Consider the following 18,730-nt stretch of genomic DNA (forward strand, 5'->3'; position numbering starts at 1 on the left):
TCAGAAACAGAAGCCAGCAACTGTCAAACCTGTCAGACAAGAGTGGCCCAGTTCAATCATGTTAGCATACAAAGTAAATATCATCCCAAGATGCCCAGTTAAGGGGAAGAGTATGAGGCAGGCGAGAGGGGTGATGTTAATTGCCCTAGTTGAGAAACAAGGCTTAGTACTGAGCATCTCTGTATCTTTAATTCTTTAATGTATTCATTTTTCAAAAATTTTTTTCAGAATTATTTCTTCAATTCAATAATTCTTTTTCTCCTTATCTAAATTTTTTACTTTCAAAAATATTTAGATTTTACCATAATCTTATGATATTATGACAAATAATTTGAACCATTCTCTTTATAACCAGGGGTGATAAAAATCAACCAATCAGATACCTGAATCGGTTTATAAAATATAATGAATCATTTTGAATTCTTGAAATCATAGTTTTTTGTCTTGACATAAGAAAGGAACAACACTCTCCTGATTCTGACTGGATTAATGCTATCAATTATCTAACCTGAAATTCTTTATAATTTGAAGACTTTTTGACTTGGTTGTAAATGCTTGATTGGAAGAACTGCATTTCATCTTCGCAACATTTTCTTCTCTACTCAGTTATTTCTTTTGTCATCTTTTTTTAAAATTCTTTTTTATTACAAGAATGTCTCTCCATTCAATATGCCTTTAATTCTACTTTTATTTAGAAACCGATATTTTTCAAAACTGATATTTTTCTAAACTGATATCTTTCAACGCTGATATTCTTCAAAACAGGTATCTTTCGAAGCTGATATCCTTCAAAACAGATATCTTTTAAAGCTGATATCTTTAAAAACTGATATCTTTCAAAGCTGAAAACTTTCAAAACAGATATCTTTTAAACCTGATATCTTTCAAAACTAATACCTTTCAAAACTGATATCTTTCAGAACTAATATCTTTCAGAACTAATATCTTTTAGAACTAATATCTTTCAGAACTAATATCTTTCAGAACTGATATCTTTCAAAAGTAATATCTTTTAGAACTGATATCTTTCAAAACTAATATCTTTCAGAGCTGATATCTTTCAGAACTAATATTTTTCAGAACTGATATCTCTCTAACTGATATCTTCTAAACTGATATATTGTAATTTATTTCGTTGAAATTATTTCCGTCTTCCCTCCCTCATCAAAAAAGCAATTCATTACAATCTGTAAAACATTTTTAAATTATTAAACAGATTTCTGAGACAAAAAAAAGAGGGAGAAATCAATTCAAAGATTACCTGGCCATTTCGCTATCGATGTAAATCTTTCGACACAAGTCAATTCCAAATGCGTCTTGCTTTACCACCGATGTGTCTCGTTTCTTTCTGCTAATAAGCAAGCCTTTATCTCGCATTTCTAATTCCGTGTTGAAAGGAACCGGTGCCTCTGAGATGTTGACCGTTGGCACTCGGAAAGGTGGTTCTGGTATTTTAAAAAGGACCCCTGATACTTCATCTACATAGACACGACCTGCAACAAAATATACATGACATGTAATTATAACAACAACAACAACAGTTTGTTCTACAGAAACACTTTGACTTGGGGATGTTGGCAACCTTCAGGTGGTCTGTCCTGTAGGTACCCGATATCCTTCTAAAAAGAATCCTTAATTTAAAGATATTGAGGAAACAAATACCAACAAAATCATCATGAATGATAATCAACAGCAAAAAGAAACAATAAAAATAATAAGAATTGAAAAACACTTATAAAAATGGTGGCGTCTAAATTGAATGGCATTACATGAAAGAGCTGTGAAGGGTCCGTGAGAACCGAGGAGGGCGAGCGCTAGCCAAACTTCCACTGGAAAGGGTGGAGAGAACTGGTTCTTTGGGGAGCCTTGTTGCCACATAAACCCCAATAAATACCAATGGCTGAAGTTAGTGGGAAATCAATAGTAAGTGGCTTTTGGAATGTGAAGTCACCTGTGTTGATTATCAAGAGATGAAGAGCACTGGAGATATGTATAGGCTTGTCACTCAGACTCCAGGGAACACCACAGTGCTGGTAATGACTTGTGTAAGTGCTCCTAATGAGTTTTTAATAATAATAAAAATAATTGTAATAATAATAATAATAATAATAATAATAATTCTGATTTCGTTTATGAACGCCCCTCTGGAAAGGAATGGGATTAATTTCCAGAGGATTTCCCTTAATCCCGGCTTCAAACCAGGAGCTTCAAAGATCAAGGGTTTTCCTAAGGATATTGATGGTACCTATAATTGCAGAGGTTTGAAGGCCGCCTAAAACATCGGGAATTTGTAGCTTTTTCAATTGTCCTTACAGACGACTTAATACTGTTCCTAGTGTACCAACTACGACCGGGATTATTTGTGTTTTAACCCCGGATATACGCCTTATCTCCAAGGCCAATGGAGCATAATTGCTCCACTTCTCATTCTCCTCTCTCACATTCCTGTCCCAGGGTACTGAGAAGTCTACAATCTGCCAGTTTTTTGAGACCTTGTCAATGACGACCAAATCCGGACGATTATGTTCCAATTGCTTGGTCGTTATGACAGTTTTGTCCCACCATACCTCTACCTTGCCATCCTCACTTGGTCTCACTTCATGAGGCACCTCCTCAAACCATTTTCCAGCACACTTCACCCCAATCCGATGTGTCTCGTTTCTTTCTGCTAATTACACACCTCCCAATATATCCGGAGTCCCGTGCGATCGTGTCTTTTGCAGTACTCTCTCTGGGCCAGTCCACTACACTCTGCTGCAAGGTGCGCAATTGACTTTTAGATCTTACCTAAAATTCGGAATTCTGCAACAACTTCCTCTCCTAGAACCACTTTTTTTAACAATCGTGTTCCTAATGCCTGCTCTTTTGCTGCACAAACAAAAGTTTCAGTACTCTTAGCCAGATATCCAGCTCTAAGCCATTGCCATGATCTTTCATCAACCACTTCTGCTATATACTGGAAGAACCTTCCATGCATTTTCTTCCTAGCCAGTTCCTCTGCCCTTTCTCTCTCCATACGTTTCACATAATCAGCCTTGGTCTCACATACCTCCACTTCATTGGCCACAACCTTAAGCATCCGCTCTTCACTTCTAACCATATGCTCGTTCAATGACATCTCCTCGGTTCTAACACAATCTTTTACACTTTTCAATCCTCTCCCACCATCTTTCCTCTTTTGATACAGCCTTGCTACGCTACTTCGAATGTGAAATATACCAAACATTGCTAAAACTTTTCTTGTTTTGATATCCATGGCATGCAAATTCTTGTCAGACCATTCTAAAATTCCTGCACTGTATCTCAAAACATTGACTGCCCATGCATTTATTATAATAATAATAATAATAATAATAATAATAATAATAATTGTAAAAATAATAATAATAATAATAATAATTGTAAAAATAATATTAATAATAATAATAATTGTAAAAATAATAATAATAAAAAATAATAATAATTGTAATAATAATAATAATAACAATAATAATACTTGTAAAAATAATGATAATAATAATAATTGTAATTGTTAATATAATAATAATTGTAAAAATAATAATATTAATAATAATAATTGTAATAATAATAATAATAATAATGATTGTAATATAATAATAATTGTAAAAATAATAATAGTAATAATAATAATTGTAATAATAATAATAATAATAATAATAATAATAATAATGATTGTAATATAATAATAATTGTAAAAATAATAATAGTAATAATAATAATTGGTAAAATAAAATAACAACAATAATTGTACTACTACTACTACTAATAATAATAATAATAATAACAATGATAATATTAATAATAAAAATAATAATAATAAAATAGTAATAATTGTTATAATAATAATAATGATAATAATAAAAGGAACAAATCTTTTAATCTCTCTGATTCTCAAGATGGCTTGAAAGTGATTCTGACTGGATTATCGATTTATCCTACAAACCGATTTCTATGGCCTTTTTATTCATGTTGTATATTGAAACTATTTCAGTAAGTAGCGATTATATGTTAACTAGTATGATTTTGGCAAGAGTCACATTATGTCAGGGTAATTTGGCAGCAAACAGAAATATACACTGCTGCTGATTATAGTGGGGGTCAAAGGTTAGCTAGAAATGCATATGTTGAAAAAAATAGTAGCTGATGACGTCACGCCTTAAAAGAAAGTATCGAAGGATTTTAAAAACGCAGCTCATTGTTGGGAGAGATCTAAGTGAATGTTGCCCTGACACTCTGCCTGTGCATCTCCATCATTAAGACAAGTTAAGAAGTAATTAATTAATTACAAATTGGTCTCTCCTCTCAATGAATAAACTATCTATCTCTAATAAAACCTTTGAAACTTCAGCAAGTCTCTATCATGGTTTGTTACATGAGTAGTTTTGTTTGTCTAGCTAAACTGATGAAACTCTCAACAACCATGAGGGAATCATGACGTACACAAAAAAAAAAAATGACTGAGAATATAAAGACCAGCACTCGTGCATGAATGTAAAAAGACAGGCTATTGTTTCATTGATTGCTCACTGGCAAGAACGCACATGCATAACAGATGTGAGTATGGCAGCTGTATGCAGATGAGCGAACCACGTGCAAAATGATGTCAATGGCAAAGAAGAAAAAAGAATATAAAAAGAAGAACGTGTGTGAAGATTCAGAATAATGTCAGAAAAAAAGAGCGGTATTTGGAAGAGATTTGAGAGAGCAGTATTTGAAAGAGCTTTGAAGGAACGGTATCTGATAAAGATTCAAGTAAGTGGTATTTAGAAAAAAAAAATTTTTTTTTAATTACATTTTCATCCCAAACAAGGCATATTGCCACTTTGCTGTAGGGGGCTACTATCAGGGACATAAGCATCAGGGACACTGTGTAGGGAGTTCGGCAGCAAGATGTCGGTTCACGTAACACTTGAACTTCTGCATGTAAGTACAGTTGGGGAAGCAGGGACCCGTAAGGGAATTCCAAAGTCTAGCTGTTCTGGAGAAGAAACTACTGGAGTAGACGGCTGTCTTACATCTGGGGATCTCTACTGTGAAGAGGTGGGATTTAGCTGCTTTGTCGGGTTTATCGGGGTATTTACCTCGAGGGGGCACAAGTGCTTGCAGTTCGTCAGAGCATTCACCGTTAAAATACTTGTAGAACAGGCAGAAGGATGCAACATTTCGTCGGTGGGACAGAGGCTGAAGTTTAGCTGACAGTTCAGGACCTATCAGATTCGCGACTCTCTTTTGAACCTTGTCTAGGAGCGAGAGACTAGTGGCAGATACACCAGCCCAAATATGACAACAATACTCCATACATGGGCGAATTATAGCCTTATAGAGGTATAGGATACTTTCGGGCGTTAGTAGCTTTCTTTTGAAAGAGATTCGAGAGAGCAGTATTCAAACAGGTATTCAAAATCCCAACAAAGATAGACATGTTACAGATCTGTAAACAAATGACTGTAAATAAATGTCAGTATCTTCACTAAATAAACAAATGACTAAATAAATGTTAGTTGCTTCACTAAATAAACAAATGACTAAATAAATGTTAGTTGCTTCACTAAATAAACAAATGACTAAATAAATGTCAATTACTTCACTAAATAAACAAATGACTGTAAATAAATGTCAGTTGCTTCACTAAATAAACAAATGACTGTAAATAAATGTCAGTTGCTTCACTAAATAAACAAATGACTGTAAATAAATGTCAGTTGCTTCACTAAATAAACAAATGACTGTAAATAAATGTTAGTTGCTTCACTAAATAAACAAATGACTGTAAATAAATGTCAGTTGCTTCACTAAATAAACAAATGACTAAATAAATGTTAGTTGCTTCACTAAATAAACAAATGACTGTAAAAAAATGTTAGTTGCTTCACTAAATAAACAAATGACTAAATAAATGTCAGTTGCTTCACTAAATAAACAAATAACTGTAAATAAATGTTAGTTGCTTCACTAAATAAACAAATGACTGTAAATAAATGTCAATTGCTTCACTAAATAAACAAATGACTGTAAATAAATGTCAGTTGCTTCACTAAATAAACAAATGACTAAATAAATGTCAGTTGCTTCACTAAATAAACAAATGACTGTAAATAAATGTTAGTTGCTTCACTAAATAAACAAATGACTGTAAATAAATGTCAATTGCTTCACTAAATAAACAAATGACTGTAAATAAATGTTAGTTGCTTCACTAAATAAACAAATGACTAAATAAATGTTAGTTGCTTCACTAAATAAACAAATGACTGTAAAAAAATGTTAGTTGCTTCACTAAATAAACAAATGACTAAATAAATGTCAGTTGCTTCACTAAATAAACAAATAACTGTAAATAAATGTTAGTTGCTTCACTAAATAAACAAATGACTGTAAATAAATGTCAGTATCTTCACTAAATAAACAAATGACTGTAAATAAATGTCAGTATCTTCACTAAATAAACAAATGATTGTAAATAAATGTCAGTTGCTTCACTAAATAAGCAAATGACTAAATAAATGTCAGTTGCTTCACTAAATAAACAGATGACTGTAAATAAATGTCAGTTGCTTTACTAAATAAACAAATGACTAAATAAATGTCAATTGCTTCACTTAATAAACAAATGACTGTAAATAAATGTCAGTTGCTTCACTAAATAAACAAATGACTGTAAATAAATGTCAGTTGCTTCACTAAATAAACAAATGACTGTAAATAAATGTCAGTTGCTTCACTAAATAAACAAATGACTGTAAATAAATGTCAGTTGCTTCACTAAATAAACAAATGACTAAATAAATGTCAATTGCTTCACTAAATAAACAAATGACTGTAAATAAATGTCAGTTGCTTCACTAAATAAACAAATGACTAAATAAATGTCAGTTGCTTCACTAAATAAACAAATGACTGTAAATAAATGTCAGTTGCTTCACTAAATAAACAAATGACTAAATGAATGCCAATTGCTTCACTAAATAAACAAATGACTGTAAATAAATGTCAGTTGTTTCACTAAATAAACAAATGACTGTAAATAAATGTCAGTTGCTTCACTAAATAAACAAATGACTGTAAATAAATGTCAGTTGCTTCACTAAATAAACAAATGACTGTAAATAAATGTCAGTTGCTTCACTAAATAAACAAATGACTGTAAATAAATGTCAATTGCTTCACTAAATAAACAAATGACTGTAAATAAATATCAGTTGCTTCACTAAATAAACAAATGACTGTAAATAAATGTCAGTTGCTTCACTAAATAAACAAATGACTGTAAATAAATGTCAATTGCTTCACTAAAAAACAAATGACTGTAAATAAATGTCAGTTGCTTCACTATGTACAAAATGTGCCTTGTGTTATTCTTTTCGTACGTTCTTTGTGATGGAGTCTATGTGTTGTGTTGCTACATATTAACAACTTAAAACGTGTGTAAAGTTACACATGGGGGAAAAATGTGTTTGCATAAACAATAATGCGCATACTGTTTGCTCTACATAAAATGATTCCATTAGTTGCAAAATGGTTGCCTTGGAACTTTCCATGAACAGTTTTGTTTGAGGTTGTCCATGAGAACAGATGTAAATGTTTTATGTGGTCACTGCTGAAGACAAATTGCTACTTAATGTTGACTTTTTCAAATAAACCCTTCTCTTCTATCACGTGATATAGTCTAACAAATCAATGTCTTTCTGGCCTGCTTATTTAATAGCAATATGTTTATTAGAAATCTTACCTTTTGGTGAGCTAAAAGACCAATAGCAAACTAAACCTTCGTCAGTTGAACTGTATGTTCGATTCCAGTGTCCCTGTATTTCAACGCTATCAAAGTACCTGAGAAATAAAATAAAATAATGTTTTTACCTTGAAGTTTGACCAACAACAATAACAACAACAACAAATAATAATAATAATAATAATAATAATACTTATCTATATATAAAACAGTTGATGTATGTATGTGTGCTTGTAAATATTCAACTGATAAACTCTTAAACTACTGGTCACATGAGATTGAAATTAACAAGAAATAGTAATCATACACCAAGGATGTTTTATAAGGAGTAAAATCTTTGTTTGGATGGATAATGCGTACAGAAATATATCGGCAAGTTGAAAAGCAAAATGTTCATTTCAAATTGCCAACATATTTCTATTATTTCTGTGCAGATTCATTCATAGTTTGAAGTAATTTAATTTTAAATATTTCTTATCTACCTGTCGATAGCTCCAACAGTAGGTAACATGGCTGGAACGCTAAATGTTTTGGTTTAGATTGTAGCTGATCGTACCAAAGTTATTTTTTTAACTTTTGAAATCAATACTATATTAGGTACAATATAATATTCAATAGATAATAGGTTCTGTAATAATAAATATGGGATCTGTATGAATTAAAATATATTTAAGCGTATTTTACGACCAGGCATCCCCCCTCCCGCTAGTAAACGATGTTACTCTCTACCTGCATAAGAACCAAGTATGCCCAAGGATGGAGTACTGTTACCACATCTGGGCAGGAGCTGCTAGAAACAGCTTATCCTGTCTTAACAGAGTTCAAAATAGGCTTCGTAGCCTAGTGGAGGATGCCCTGTAACCTCTTTCCCTCAGAAGAGACATTGCAAGCCTGTCTCTGCTTTATTGTTATTTTCATGACAAGTGCTCGTCTGAGCTCCAATCTATGGTCCCCCTGGTCTGATTCCATTAACAAAGCTTCTTTATTAGAACTGCATGCCTGTGGAACTCTGTTCCGTTTTCTTGATTTCCAACTGACCACAATATGGTCATCTTCAAGTCCAACGTGAACAAATTCTTGATCGACTATCCCTTTAATAATCCAATTTACAAATTTTCCACTACTAACGATTACTACGACATTTTCCCATTGACTACTGTACACTCATTATCCTTATCCTCGAGTGGCTTCTATTATTATCCTTGATAATTGGTGACTTCTTTGTAAAAAAAAATGATAAATGTAATTTCATACTACATATATACAAATATTATAGCTCAGCAAAAAATATATATATATTATGATAATCAATATTATATAATCACGCTCTAAAATTCAATATAAAAATATATATAAATATATTTGAGAAATTTAATTAAAATATTTATTTTTATTAAATTTTTTGAATATATTTATACATAATTGTTCACATTCCTTATTATTTTGAGTTGCATTTCTTTTAACTCTGATCTTAATGAATAATTTATTTATATGTTTAATTTTAATGTTTATTTTAATTTTTAAGAATTTGTAATAAGATATGTAACTTTTCCAAAAACTTTTATAATGCATATAGATTATTATAAATTAATAGTGTATATTTAACGATGACTTCTTTATCCATAAGGATTATCATACGTATCATTTTTTATTTCAATAATCTTGTTTGCTTTATAAAATACTTAATTACCTTTGTTTTTCATTAAATTTTAGTAGAATATATTTTTATATAGAGACGGCTATTTTAATTTATAGATTGTTTTTTTTTTCAAAGTAGCATTACCTCCCTTGGATTGCTAATATTACCTGAGAGGTTTTAATTGAAAAAGCTAGAGTTATTTCCCTTTAATAAAATGCAGTTATTTGTAAATCTTGTTCATACTTGATTTTTAATTTCATTTAGGATAGATAATAGAATTTTTTTTTTTTCGATCCAATGTTGGTTAGAATAAACATATTTAACTGATTATAAAATTGCAATTTTAGGATATCCTTTAAGAAAATTTTATTTTAGTTTGACTTTGAATCCATACTTGATATCGCTCTTAATATTATCTCCATCAAATTTAATGAATGCTAAAATCCATAATTTTGTTCCCATTTTCTCCTGGATATTTAATGAAAACAATTTTACAAATTTTTAATCTAAGAAATATGTGCTTCTAAATTTCATCCTTACTTGATTTTATTTTTTTCATCGATTCTGTCGTGCAGTTTTCTTTTTAAATTCAAAAGACCTGTTATCTATTATACTTATAAAATTGAGTTTTTTCTAGCTGACATTATTAAAAGTTTACTCGTTTTCTATTTAAAAAACTATTAAAACGAACTTTTAATATACTCAGTCATGGATATGTGAGCAACTACATGAAGGTTAACTAATTTGCATATTCCTTTGCAAAACGATTGTTAATTAATTATACATTTTTTTATGGATTCTTTTCATTGAACTTAATTCTATTTATCCATAGTTTCTACATTGTGCATAATTGCATAGAATTTAGGGTGAAAACGTTCTAACACATGAACTTGTTTATACATATATATATATATATATATATATATATATATATATATATATATATATATATATATATATATATACTAACAGATTGCCTGGCATTGCCTGGTCGTAAAATATGCATAAATATTATATTTTAATTCATGCAGAATTTTTAATTATCATTATAAAGTCAATACTTTATTGATTATTATCAAATATAAAATAATGATTTCAAAAGTTATAAAAATAATATGATATGGGTACTATCAGCTAGAGTCGAAATCAGAATGATTAACACTCCAACGTTAGTCGTTAGTTATCATTCAAGCGTCGTTTCTATCTGAGTGACCGAGAGATGGATACAAAAAGTTAAAAATGAAGCAATTTTGAGTTCTTATAAATGTTTAATTTTGCACATGCACAAAAATAACAGCAGGAGTAATGTTTTATTTGATTTAACTCATCATAGTCAATTGCTTTGTTTTCAATTCTGATCGCTTAACAGCAATTTTTGCTGGCTAAAAATGAAATTGAAAGTGTGCTACAGATCCAAATACTCTATATATCAAATTTCAACTCTGTAGACCAAATATTCAGAGAGGAGTTTGGTTGAGAGTTTTTGCACACACACCAACAAAGTAGCTTATATATATATATGTATTCAATAGTTATTATAGTAAATAATTTTGCCAGCCTCTTTACGGAACTCATTTCTTATCATTGAACACTTTCAGTTGAAATAAAAAGTCGGTCAATTTAGCTCTTATGCGCATTAGATCACTCTGACAGAGGTTAAAGAAAACATTAAAAAATAAATATTTAAATTTCAACAGTATTTCTCACGGTAAATGGTAACCGATTGGATAAAGTGCTTGCTAATGAAGCCAGAGATGGCTTCTGTTGCTGGGTTCGAATCTATCAACCAGTGTTTATCGTGATACCTTGCACTGATGATTCCCGAAAGGAAGGAAACACTAGTGTCTGTAGGTACTTAATAATTATTATAGTAAATAATTATATATATATATATATATATATATATATATATATATCTGTGTGCTAAATTTCAGAGAAGGACGGAGTACTGTTGCCACATCTGGGCATGAGCTGATAGAAAGAGCTTATCCTGCCTTGACAGAGTTCAAAATAGACTTCCTAGCCTAATGGGGAATGCCCTTTTCTCTTCCCTGCAACCTCTTTCTCACAGAAGAGACATTGCGAGCCTGTCTCTGTTTTATCGTTATTTTCCTGGCAAGTGCTTGTCTGAGCTCAAATCTATGGTCCCCCCTTGCCAAACTTTTATGAAAAACAATCCTCTAGCTGAAAACACTATCAATAATTTCCCCTACTCTTTATCCGTGCCTAAACCTAAATGTAGATTCCATGAACAAAGCTGGTTTCTTAGAACTGCACACCTGTGGAACTCTCTTCCATTTGCCTGCTTTACGGCTGACTATAATATGGTTGTCTTCAAGTCCAATGTAAACAAGTTCTTGATGAGCCGTTCCCCTTAAGTAATCCAATTTACCAAATTTCCACTACTAACAATTACTACGTCATTGTCGCACTGACTACTGTACACTTATTAACCCTTATCCTCGAGTGCCCCCTGGGCCTTGATAAGTGGTGGCTTCTTTGTAAAAAAACAAAACAAAAAAAACTTTATTACATCATTAGATCAATAGAGAAAAAAAAAATGAAAAAAAAAATCTTTTTTCCTTTTCCCTTATTAATGTTATGATGTAATTAAGTTCCATTTTCATCTTTTATTCCTTATATTAATTCCTCCACTTAATTGTGTAGAGCTTTTACTATCTTGATATGTTATTTTGCTAAAACTTTATTTGTATCTTTATCAAAGTTATTTAAATAAATTGTAAAATTTGATATTTCTCTTGTTTCTATTTCTAATGTTATGAGGGGCGTTGATGAAGAGAAAACCTTCGTTTACAAAACAACAACCAAAGAAAATGATTAACTTTGTCTATATTCATAGATAAATACATATATATTATCAGAAAAATATATCTTCTTGTGAATACATATTTAAATACATTTAATGTTCTTGTCGAACTCTTAAATCCTTCTGTTGAACTCGAGAATCTGCAAGAAATTTCAAATATAACCCTTTATATAATCCATGGGAAGCAGTATGTTTTCGTTCTGTCAATCATGACTGGATATATAATTTAACGTTGCTGTCACACTTTACTTTAGTAATTCATAAAAATAAAACTTTAGCAATACATAAAAATAAAACTTTGGTAATTCATAAAAAAAAAACTTTGGTAATTCATAAAAATAAAACTTTGGTAATTTATAAAAATAAAACTTTAGTAATTCATAAAAATAAAACTTTGGTAATTCATAAAAATAAAACTGTGGTAATTCATAAAAATAAAACTGTGGTAATTCATAAAAATAAAACTTTGGTAATTCATAAAAATAAAACTGTGGTAATTTATAAAAATAAAACTGTGGTAATTCATAAAAATAAAACTTTAGTAATTCATAAAAATAAAACTTTAGTAATTCATAAAAATAAAACTGAAAATAAAAAAATTAAAATCCGGGTCGGCATTTTTTTCTTTTTTTAACAAAACCATTTATTACTGTAACTTTCGGCAACAATTAAAAAGTATTTCGCTACCACCTGTCTATTTTAGCCTTGCATGCGTCTCCCTTTCTTCTGACCGCAAGATGGGTACAGCCGGCCCATTTTTGTCTTCGATTTTACATGTCCATTCTCTTTGGCATCCACTTTGCTTCTACCATGAACACACGGTGTATTTTTCTCTCCTTTTTTTCTTTCTAATTTGCAGATCTGCTTTTTTCAACTGCTGCTGCTGTTGCTGCTAATCTCTTCATAAGCCAGCCATTCTTTGCTGCTGCTGATACTTTCTCACGCACTCATATCCACTATCTTACATAATGATGAGTAGAACAAAATTGATAAGTAGTAAAACTGTGTATCAAAAAACGAGAACAGATTTAAGGCTCCAAAATTTTATTCTAAAAATGTACATGAGGGCCTGTGGTGTAATGGATAAAGTACTTGATTAAATTCAGTTGTAAGATTCAAGGTCCAATCCTCAGATGAATAATACAATTGTGAATTATTTAAGGTTTCTAACTCATCATAATTAACTGACGTTAAATAAAGTTTCATTAAAATTTCCATGTAGTTAACTCAGTTTTATAGAAATATTTTTGAATTAACACATATGCTCGAGTAGCTGGTTTGTAGGCATCCGAGCATACAGCAAAGTCCCGACCTGAACCTTTGACCTTGACTTTGAAAAATGATGTGCACCATGCCTTGGTATGAGACGATCATCATGTCAGGTTTTGTCATGATCGGTCCAGTAGTGTCAGCTATATGAGAGTACATATATATATATATATATATATATATATATATATATATATATAGTCATCCACATACAGTACTGTTTCGTTGTATCACAACTCATCAGTGCGGCTAGATACACCTTTTCCCAGCCATGGATCGAACCTACAACCATCATGTTGATAGTCGGCAGCTGTAACCATCAGACCAAGAATCAGTGCCTGTAAATATTTCTCCTCAAATGCCTATTAAAGTAGCATTTGCTCGTCGCACAGTGCTCAAACTGTCAGTTTGTTTACAAACAAACAGTAAGACTATGACCTTGACCTTTACCTTGGAAAATTGTGTGCACCATCCCTAGATGGGGACTATCATCATGCAAGGTTGGATCATGATGAATCGAGTGGTATGGGCTGTAGGAGAGTATATATACATAGCTTTGACCTTAATCTTGAAAAATGGTGTGCACCATCCCTAGGCAGTGGACCATTATCATGCCAAATTTAGTCATGATCGGTCCAGTGGGTTGTAGGAGAGTTGTACACACAGACACGCACACACTACTACTTTATATATATAGATTTGACAAAAGACAGTTGAAAAATGTAAGAGATTATATGAGATTGGAAATAATACTAAAGATGCGAACAGTAATCCAAATAATCCAAATAATCGAATCTTCGTTTGCAAAATACAGAAATACTGAAATGTTTTATACTTACCTTTTCCAAATCCGGAATTCATCAATGCATCCAGTAAATTTCAGTGTTTGGTCGTAGTCTGAGTCGTCAGAAACTGGTTGCCACCTTCCAAGGACAAGATTCCCTCTAGAGGAAAACGGATAGTCACGGAAGTTCACTGTGAACCTCTGAGTTTTCCCAACGCTATTAAATACGTACACATCAAGAGCTGACGACACGTTGTTGTAAACAAGTGATATCTGATTCCATAGGTTGTCTTCGAGCGAGAGCAACATGTGTGATTTTTGGCCTCGGCTGTTCACAACCAAGGTACTGTTGTCGGCCAGGAGTGAGAATGATTGGCGCCTAGCATATGAGAAGATCGTTCCGTAGCAAGGCCGAGCACACTTGATGAAAAACTCGATCGTCACATGACTGTTGCTGACCAGGCGATTGAGACTTGCAATGATGGATGAGTCGTTAAAGCAGACCGCATTGTCAGCTCCGATGTCGGCTACGTATGTTCGGTCGATATTCGATGCTTCTAGAATACTAGAACCCTTCTTCAGCAAATCCTGTTGAACGACTTCTGCTATTGTCCCCTGGGCATCGTTGGGTGAGATGTATTTATTCTTGGCTGATGTGGCCTCAATCGAATAGAAGTTGCAAACGTAAAGTTCAGGAACACCTTCACAGTCGTCACACATACCGCAAAGTCCCGAATCTATCTGCAGGTTACAACATACTTCTTTGGGGAACTCGAAGATGGTGGTCAAGTGTCCGGTCACAACGTCTATTTTGATCTCAAATTGCATGTCCGGTACTGTAATAATGTAAACCGTTGCAGAATTGTGGACGACATGTAGTCCGCAGCCGTTTTCTGAAGAGAAGTGCTCTGATCTGAGGTCGTTCCTTTTCTCTCCGTTCACAAAAAGGTCGGTATTTCTTTCGTTTTTTAATTGCACTACAACATTGTTGGTTTCCAACTCGATGGCCACACTGTCAACACACAGTTTTCGTCCACAAGATACGTGTCGAACCTGAGAAAAATAGGAAAATTTTAGTGATTTAATATTTTCCACAACTTTAAATATAAACAAAAGCAGGTTTAAAATTTTATTAAAATTAAATAAATTTCTTAAGAAATTTATTTAATTTTATATTTGTTTTCTTCTTGAAGAATTATAATCTATTATATAAAAGGAAAATGTCTGTGTGAATGTTTGTATGTCCAGTTAAATATCGAAGACTACTAAACAAATACCCACTAAGTTGAAATTTTCTTGTTTGGTGTTGCTCCAGATGTATAATATCTAATGTTTAAACAAATGCAGGTGTAAACCTTTATTAATTTATATATCTATAAAAGTAAAATTGTGTGTGTGGTTGTCTGCGTGTCTACATTTCCCTACAAAATTACTCTGTCAATTTTCAGTCTACAGACTCGAGATTTGACATAAAGTAAATAAATGTATTGACATTTGAGAAAATCTTTTTAATCGGTTTTCAGCCAAAAATCTGGCTGTCAAGGGGTCAAAGTTCAACGATTTGACCTTTGAAAACTCTGTCAAACTCCTCCGCCAATTGTGGGTCTAAACACTTGAAATTTTAGATGTTGGTTTTGATGTAGATTTGGATATGAATCAGACTTTTTAGTATATATATATATATATATTTTTACACAGTGATCACCACTTATCAAGGCCCAGAAGGCACTCAGGGATAAGGGTTATTGCAAGTACAGTACGTTAGTGTGGAGATTTGATAAAGTGTTTACTTAAGGGGGCGGTTCATTAGGAATTTGTTAACGTTGGACTTGAAGACATCCAAGTTGTAGTCCGGTGGGAAGCAGGCAGACGGAACAGAGTTCCACAGGCGTGCAGTTCTAAGAAAGAAGCTTTGTTCATGGAATCCGCGTTTTGATTTAGGCACAGATAAAGAGTGGGGGAAACTTTTGACAGTGGATTCAGCTAGACGGGTGTTTTTTGTGAAAGATTGGCGAGGGGGGATCAGAGATTAGAGTTCAGACGAGCACCTGCTATGGAAATAACGATAGAACAAGGATAGGCTCGCAACGTCTCTTCTGTGGGAGAGAGGTTGCAGGGTAGAGAAAAGGGCATCCCCCACTAAGCCACAAAGTCTATTTTGTACTCTGTCAAGGCAGGATAGGCTGTTTTTAGCAGCTCCTGCCCAGATATGGCAACAGTATTCCATCCTTGGACGTACTTGGCTTTTATATAGATAGAGAATTGCATCAGTAGTGAGATATCTTCTGGAGCGGTAGAAGGATCCCACCACCATATATATATATATATATATATATATATATATATATATATATATATATATATATATATATATATATGCACATAAATTTATGAATAGTACATAGGGTCCGAGCAAAGATGGGCTGAATTGCTAGTAATCAAATAATTCTCTGATTTTAATAAAGAAATTAATGATTTTAATAAAGAAATTAATGATTTTTATAAAGAAATTAATGATTTTTATAAAGAAATTAATGATTTTTATAAGTGTTATAATCTAATCAAAGAGAAAAGGAGAATATGTTTATATTACGTTAATTATGGGGTCAATAAACATATATAAGAATACAATGGTGAATTACTTAAGACTTTTATCCAGTCATGGCTGACACAACAAGAACATGCTACCTCCATAAATTATAAAAAGTTTTCCGCTCGAAATTCAGTGTAAATTATATATAATATACACTTGAAGAATTTTGGAGATTACATCGAGCAAAAACGAGTTCCAAAACATATTTTTAATTTAATTTCCAATAAAATTGATCGAGTAATTCAGATAAAAAACATAAAAAAATACTAAAGGAACCTGTGGAAATTCCACAACGGTATCTTCCATATGTAATATATTGCTGCTGGGCATTGTGTGGATATTCAGCGTGAATGGAGAACCTGTGATATTATTGTATCCCTTTTGTTAAAATTGCAAAAGAATTTATCTAAATAATCTGGTTAATGTAGTGTCAGAATATATCTGGTTATTTCGGTTTATCTCCAATATCCTTAAAAAAGTCTGTGACATATTTTCATTGTATGGACGCCAGGCGTGAACGGAAACTCCACTATATCATTATACCATCTTTAGACAGTACAGATATTACGCTTGGATCCTAGCCAGAAGACCGAAAAGGTATATTTTAGTTTCACGTACGGTTCAAAAGCGACATCAGTTTTTTTTTTTAAATTTTAAATTCTTTTTTTTTTTTAACATTGCGTCTTCGATGATCGGGAGATCCTATTTATTAAAAAGGAGGATAGAAGGTGAAAACATACTTCGAATATTAAATTAGTATATAGATATTAAATTAGTATATAGATATTAAATTAGTATATAGATACGCTAATTTAATGTTTCTAATATGTTATCATTTTCTATCTTTGTTTCTAATAAGTAGGATCTACCGATTGAATAATTACCGATACTTATCGAAGGAATTCCGATAAAACCAATCTAAGAACACCCCGCGAAGACATGAAGTACATTTGTATGAATTTTCATTAAAATCGGCCCAGCCATTTTGGAGTTTATGAGCAACGAACTCACACATACAGAGACAAAGTGACTTTTATATATAAGTCATCGATGCCTCCGTTCAACCTCAAGAGACAATGGACACTCCTTGTAAGCGTAGCTGCGCGTGTAATTGTGAGGCAATGGTTGCGCAATCTCCAACCACAGTTCTCCTAGATTGGTACTACTAGAGTCCAGTGGCAAAGAGAAGTGCTAAACGACTGAAAACAATGCTTAGATAAAATGAGAGCACATACAACACCTGGTATTCCCAACTGGTCAGCCATTTAGTGTTGGCAAGGTTTAACGTTGCTTAACTTCGGTGATCATACAGGAACCGGTGTGTCAACGTGTTTACGTGTTTATATAAGTAAATAGTGCATTTTAAAGACAAATATCTTTGATTAAAAATAAAAAAAAATAGAAATCGCTTCAGACAAAGCATGGAGTCACTTGATGTAAGGAGTTCAGATATTATTTCAACGCAAAAAATAGGTATTCGATACATTCTGAATTAGAAAGCAGCAATTCTCCTCTTTCCCCGTTGTTAAAAACATCGATCATGGAATATAAGAGCCAAAGGACAAAATAAGGATATCGAGTTATTAGGTTGCTGAAAGTAAACGCCTACATTCTATGATTATTAAAAATTTACTCGCCTATATTTCATGATTATTAAAAAGAAAGGCAAACAGTAAAATCGAAAATGAGTTAAAGATTTATTTTCTAGGTCAACGTTCCACAGTTTAAAATAAACTTAGCATCTATCTACGCTGTTTGATATTAAAAAATATATTCCGCAAAATCAACACGAGATGAATGAAAACGAAAAAAAACAAAGATAAGGAAAGAGGTTAATGTAGTTTACTTGAAGAATTATTTAGTGTTTA

The 18,730-nt window shown here is 32.2% G+C and overlaps 1 protein-coding gene across 1 annotated transcript in view; it reads right to left on the bottom strand.

The window, feature by feature from the left end:
- LOC145249431 (uncharacterized) overlaps positions 1-18,730 on the bottom strand; it is a 911,941-nt gene that overhangs the window by 14,831 nt on the left and 878,380 nt on the right. The window contains exons 114-116 of the mRNA XM_080110989.1: positions 14,325-15,322; positions 7,751-7,848; positions 1,262-1,493 (exon numbers count right to left, since the gene is read on the bottom strand). Coding sequence (XP_079967115.1) covers positions 1,262-1,493; positions 7,751-7,848; positions 14,325-15,322 — 1,328 coding nt within the window. The remainder of the gene's footprint in view (positions 1-1,261; positions 1,494-7,750; positions 7,849-14,324; positions 15,323-18,730) is intronic.

The sequence above is a fragment of the Euprymna scolopes genome, chromosome 28 (genome assembly GCF_053919585.1).
Source record: "Euprymna scolopes isolate OS-2025 chromosome 28, ASM5391958v1, whole genome shotgun sequence".
NCBI lineage: Eukaryota > Metazoa > Mollusca > Cephalopoda > Sepiida > Sepiolidae > Euprymna > Euprymna scolopes.